This window comes from Choristoneura fumiferana, chromosome 28 (genome assembly GCF_025370935.1).
Source record: "Choristoneura fumiferana chromosome 28, NRCan_CFum_1, whole genome shotgun sequence".
Taxonomy (NCBI): domain Eukaryota; kingdom Metazoa; phylum Arthropoda; class Insecta; order Lepidoptera; family Tortricidae; genus Choristoneura; species Choristoneura fumiferana.
The window spans coordinates 3,847,324-3,853,323 of record NC_133499.1 but is presented as its reverse complement, the minus strand read 5'-3'; the positions used below and the strand labels follow the sequence as shown (position 1 = coordinate 3,853,323).

General features: G+C 38.1%; 1 protein-coding gene across 2 annotated transcripts in view; it reads left to right on the top strand.

Moving 5' to 3' along the window:
* emp (epithelial membrane protein) overlaps positions 1–6,000 on the top strand; it is a gene marked incomplete in the record, with an annotated part of 90,690 nt that overhangs the window by 66,327 nt on the left and 18,363 nt on the right. For both annotated transcript variants that reach the window (XM_074109197.1, XM_074109196.1), the window contains 1 exon segment: positions 440–581. In XM_074109197.1, the coding sequence (XP_073965298.1) occupies positions 440–581 (142 nt within the window).

The window sequence follows — 6,000 nt, the reverse complement described above, 5'->3', positions numbered from 1 at the left end:
TTGGCTATGTCCTATACATACATTAGTCTTCAATCAACCTAATACATATATCAGTTTTTGCTAAAGATTTCAGTTTGGATACAAGCTTTTTTGCTGACTGTGCATTTTGTTGACTGTACTTGCATTGTCATCCAATCTACATTGGCATACCAAATTTCAACGCGATGCCATTGACCGTTGAAGAGTTCCGTCCTGCGGAGAAGATCCTGGCTGGACTACCAGGATGTCACTACTAGATTATTGCATCGTCACGCGATTTACATAAGTATGCCAAATTTCATGTCAATCTGACTACAGGAAATTGGTCAAATTTAACTTGCAAGATTTGTTTACAGTCAGACAGACGACAGAACAGGTGAAACTAAAGAAAGCTTGTAAAAAGTTGTGTTGAAAAAATGCATTTATTTAAATTTTATTACACTGTATTTTTTCGTTTCAGGCAGGACTGGGAGAAGGTTAACATAACGGACAACGAGAATGGAACCCTGTCGTTCCACTACAAGAGGACGTACACCTACCGGGCGGACCTCAGTGGGAGGTCTGATGACGACGCCGTAGTTGTACCGAACATACCTATGCTGGTGAGTGGAGTTGGATTCTGCATGTTTGTTGGACACCGGCAAGAGATTAATGACGGCTATCGCGTATGAATTCGCCGCTAGAGGCGCTAGTGTAGCGAGAGGTCTCCGAAATGTCAAATATCCCTGTTTTTGGGTGAGCTACGCGGATTTATTTATAGTTAGAATAATTTTATGAATATTTTGCAATACCTGAAATCAATTATGGCAAATATGCGTTACGGGGCAATGAATGTCTGTGTTTTGAGACAGTTTGTCTTTCAGAAACTACACTACAGACAGACAACATGGCGAAAACTATAAGGGGTCCATTTTGCCATTTTGGCTACGGAACCCTAAAAGGGCAATCTATGTCTTCTTCTCCTCTTTTACTTCCTTCCTTTATACTATAGCCGATGAGTGATTCTCCACTTATCTCTACTCAAAGCTGCCTCCTTAAACTCCTTATACGACATGACAGCTACCTTCTCCTTTATTTGCTTTCTTAAGTCAATCCTCGTCTCTACAAGCTTTTATTTAACTTGCAATGTATGTAGTAGGTTAATACTATAAAAAAAACACACATATTTAGTTTCATGTTAACCTTAGCGGTCCCCCGAGACCGACGACGCTTAGATAAAAAAATATTACTAGATACTTTATACTAAATTAACTAGGCTAATTTTGCGGGAAATCAGCATAGTCCCCGCGGGATAGAGATAAACGAATTCTTCGCAGATGAAGTCGCGGGCAACAGCTAGGTAGCGCATAATTATTTTTTACTTTTTAATTGTCTTTTCAAGCAGCGTTTTTTTTCGGGCGTTTTTATTTTCTATTTTTGCTGGCGTTTTTAATATTAATTAACAAGGAAAATTGTAATGAGTTTTCATTTAAATAGGTTCCACGATGGCTCATGAATATGGCTCCTTGACCGTATGTATGTATGTATGTGCGGGTCAAATCTTGCATGTTGAATTTGATCCACTAGGTCGGATTGATTTGAAATTTGGTATAGTAATCTGGTAGTGACATCCTGGTGGTCCAGCCAGGGTCGTCTCCACAGGACGGAATTCCTCAACGATTAATGGCATCGACTTAAATTTTGTACGGAAATGTAATTTGGATCACAGTGCACAGTACAGTCAACAAATAGTGCAGTCGGGGCAATGAATGTCTGTATTTAGAGACAGTTTTGTCTTTCAGAAACTACACTGCAGACAGACAGACAGACATGGCGAATCTATAAGGGTTCCGTTTGGCCATTTTGGCTACGGAACCCTAAAAAGAATACTATGTCTTCTTCTCCTCCTTTACTTCCTTCCTTATACTATAGCCGATGAGTGATTCTCCACTTCTCTCTACTCAAAGCTGCCTCCTCAACCTCCTTTTACGACATGACAGCTACCTTCTCCTTTATTTGCTTTCTTTAGTCAATCCTCGTCCTCCCTCTACAAGCTTTTATTTAACTTGCAATGTATGTAATATGTACGGTCAAGGACTTTAAATCAAGAGCCACCATGGTACAATTTCACACATTTACATCAAAAATAAGAAATAAATACCTACACATACATATATGGGTACACACTAATACAAAACAATAAATAAACAATAAACTAATACATATCAATATCAATTGACTACATATAAACTACATGTAAATAAACATACATACGCATACACAAAAAAAAAAACAGAGGGCATAACATCTATTTCAAAAGGAACTAACTATCAAGCCAGTACGCCCTTAAGCGACTACGCAGGGTGGCAACCGTCTGCGCCCGCCTGAGATCACTCGGCAACCGGTTCCACAGACTGACAGCGTGCACGGCATCATATTAATTTACAAGGAAAATTGTAATGACTTTTCATTTAAATAGGTTCCAAGATGGCTCATGAATAATGTCCTTGACCGTATGTATGTATGTATGTGCGGGTCAAATGTTGCATGTTGAATTTGATCCACTACCATGGGTCGGATTGATTTGAAATTGGTATACTTATGTTAATCTGGTGACAATACAGTAATGTAATGTAGTGACATTCTAGTGGTCCAGCCAGGGTCGTCTTCACAGGACGGAATTCCTCAACGATTAATCGCATCGACTTGTAATTTCGTACGGAAATGTAATTTCGATGACAGTGCAAGTACGTACAGTCAACAAATAGTGCAGTCAGCTTAAAAGCTTCTATTAATTATTATTTTTAACACAGTATCATATGAGTAAGTAACAACTATGTTGATATCTCGTAAGGCTATGATGCGTTGCATCAAAACCATTGAGTGGAACATACGCCTGTATTGATAAATAGGTCTTATATCTTGTGCAATATGGTCTACTATGCGTTAAAACTACGATTAGTGGGGTGCGTATAACTGTAGAAGATGGCAAGTCAAGCAAAACTGCTGTTTACTTGATTTATTTGCAAAAAGCGCTAAGATAATAATGTACGCTTTCCCTACTATCAGCAAGAAAAAAACTATTAAAAATATCGGAAACACGACTGCCTTAAACTTTCAATTATAACTAAAATCGGCCAAGAGCGTGACGGATACGCCTGGGGTCCGTAGCCGCTACGAAAAAAACAATTTATATTTTTCAGAGTAATATAGTCAATGTGAAATGAAACGATTTTTTTACCATAAACATGTTTCATTGTGACATTTAGCACTAAATATTAAAGTTTCATATCAATGGTGATGAAACGTATCTGTACAGTCACCAGCACCAATATCTGACACAACAAGTGTGCATAAATATCTGATACGACTTTATTACTAGGGCCGGAAGGACATGTCAGATATTTTTGCACGCTCCGCTGTGGCAGATTATAATGTCACCACCACCACCAATATCTGACACAGCAAAGCATCCATAAGTATCTGATACGAGTCTATTTCTATACTTTAAACGATTAAGGTAATTTACTAAATGTAAACATATCCTAACCAACAAAAAGTTGGAAAACCCCCGAATTTGTCACTTCAAAGTTCAATATCTAAAAAACGGCTCAACTGATTTTGATGAAACATATCTAAGAACAAATGCTAAAAACCCTGCTTTAAAATAAAACGCATTCAAATCGGTCCACCCGTTAAGGAGCTACGGTGCCACAGACAAACTTATAACACCCTCTCTTTTTGAGTCGGGGGTTAAAAAAAACGTCATTTGATGTCTTAAATATTGAAATTCCCCCATTAAACTGTCTAAACATTTACATTTCTGTATTGAAATACACTAGTCTAGTTTGTATTACAATGATAGATAAGTCAAATGTTTAAAACGTGGCAGCTGAAGTTTGTTTACATTTATTAATTACCTATACAAACCAAGTATAGTAACGATGGGACGTGTCAAATATTTTTGCACGCTCCGTTGTGGCAGATATTAATGCAGTTGAGTATACCTACACCAGTGGTGTCCCCATTTCAATATGCGCAAGGGCATCTAATAGCAAGTGTTTAGCGGTTCACGCTTGACCGGAGGTATTATGAGTCAGAGAGCGTGTCGGCGATCGATGTGTGTCGGCTGCTTTCACGGAAACTATAAAGACCATAGTGGCCAACTGTGCACAGTATCATCAGTCAACTATAGTCTTTAAACTCCCAATACATATATGGGTCAATCTAGTTTTTAGTGTAGCTGTTGCCATGGTAACGTCTCCTGAGTTACTTACTAAAAGTGTGATTTTATGGGGTAGGTACAGTCACCAGCTTTAATATCTGCCACAGCGGAGCGTGCAAAAATATCTGACACGTCCTTCCGGCCCTAGAAATAGAGTTGTATCAGATATTTATGCACGCCATCAGCCTAATATGTGGTCTACCACACTAAAGTTGATAATCGTATGCATGTCATAAAACAATAATGCCAAATAGACGTGTCTGTCAACTTGAAAGTTCGACTTTAGCGAAATATTCATTTGATAGGAACTTGTTTAAAAATTGATAGACCACTTATTTGGCTGATGGTACAAATCCACTAAAATTTAGGCTGTTTGCTGTGTGTCTGTCTGTCTGTCTGTAGCACCGTAGCTCTTAAACGAGTGCATCGATTTGAATAAGGTTTTTTTTTATTTGAAAGCAGGTTTTCTAGCGATGGTTCTTAGACATGTATGTTTTATAAGTCAATTCCTTCATGGCTCATCTCATAAGCGTGCTAATATTATTTTTCCAACAAAGTGTATCACTCATGTCTCTTAACTTACGGGACAGAATAATTTAAACTACTTACCTATATAGTTTATAGACCCATATAATTTTTTTTAGGTTCCGTACACTCGAGTTCATAAACTTGTAAGCAAAAATTTGATCAAAAATATCTGAACACGTTTCTACGTCCTAAACAATAGAGTCGTGTTCAGATATTTTTGATCAAAATTTTTCTCACAAGTTTATGAACTCCGCGACCTAAATTGGGGTCGCGGCCGGTATTGGGATGGGTCGCATACCTACAGTAATCAAAGCGAGTGCAAAAAAAAGTTATTTTATAAGTATTTTATAACATAACTAGCTGTTGCCCGCGACTCCGTCCACGTAGAAGTATGAAAAATAGTTTACGTCCTATTCTCAGACCTACCGAATATACACAATAAAAAATCATAAAAATCGGTTTCGGAAGAGTTGGGTCAGAAACATTATGGACACGAAAATTAGAGATTACGTCATTTTCAGCGGTAGGTTTAGGATTAGCTAAAAATCGCCGCAAAACATTCGCTTTTACGCAATAAAAACCACATTGAAAACGGTCCATTCGTTTGAGAGCTACGATGCCGCAGACAGAGAGACATTCACGTCAAAAATTTAACATCCTTTTTTTCGCGGGGGTTAAAAATGTCCCTCAGGAGAATCCCATGATCCGATGCAGTATTCTGTTGCTATTATTTCCGCGAATGCGATGGTGCCGCGGTCACGGCCGTTTCTCGTTCAACGCCTCCACCATTGTAGTCATGGTGGAAAAATTACGATGATATCGATGTTTCGTCGATATTTTTAATCGCCTTGAAATCGATATCCTTGTACGTGACGGATGTTATAAAATACCCGTAAAGCGGAAAGGGAGTTAAATGGTCCCTTGTAAAGAGTTTATTCGTAGTAAAGAGTTCATTAATTTATTTACTAGCTTTTGCCTGCGGCTACGCCCGCGTGGAATTCGGTCGGGAACTGTGCATTTTTCCGGGATAAAACGTAGCCTATATCACTCTCTGGTCCATATACTATTTCTATGCCAAAAATCACGTCGATTCGTCGCTCCGTTTCGACGTGAAAGACGGACAAACATACAATATTAGTTTGGATTTTATGTTACAAGCTCTTAAAGTTACTTACTCTTAAGCTCGTACCCTGATAGAATATATAGCATATTTTGTTATAAATAAATAAATAAATAAAATAATATCACGGGACAATTCACATCAATTGACCTAGTCCCAAAGTAAGCTT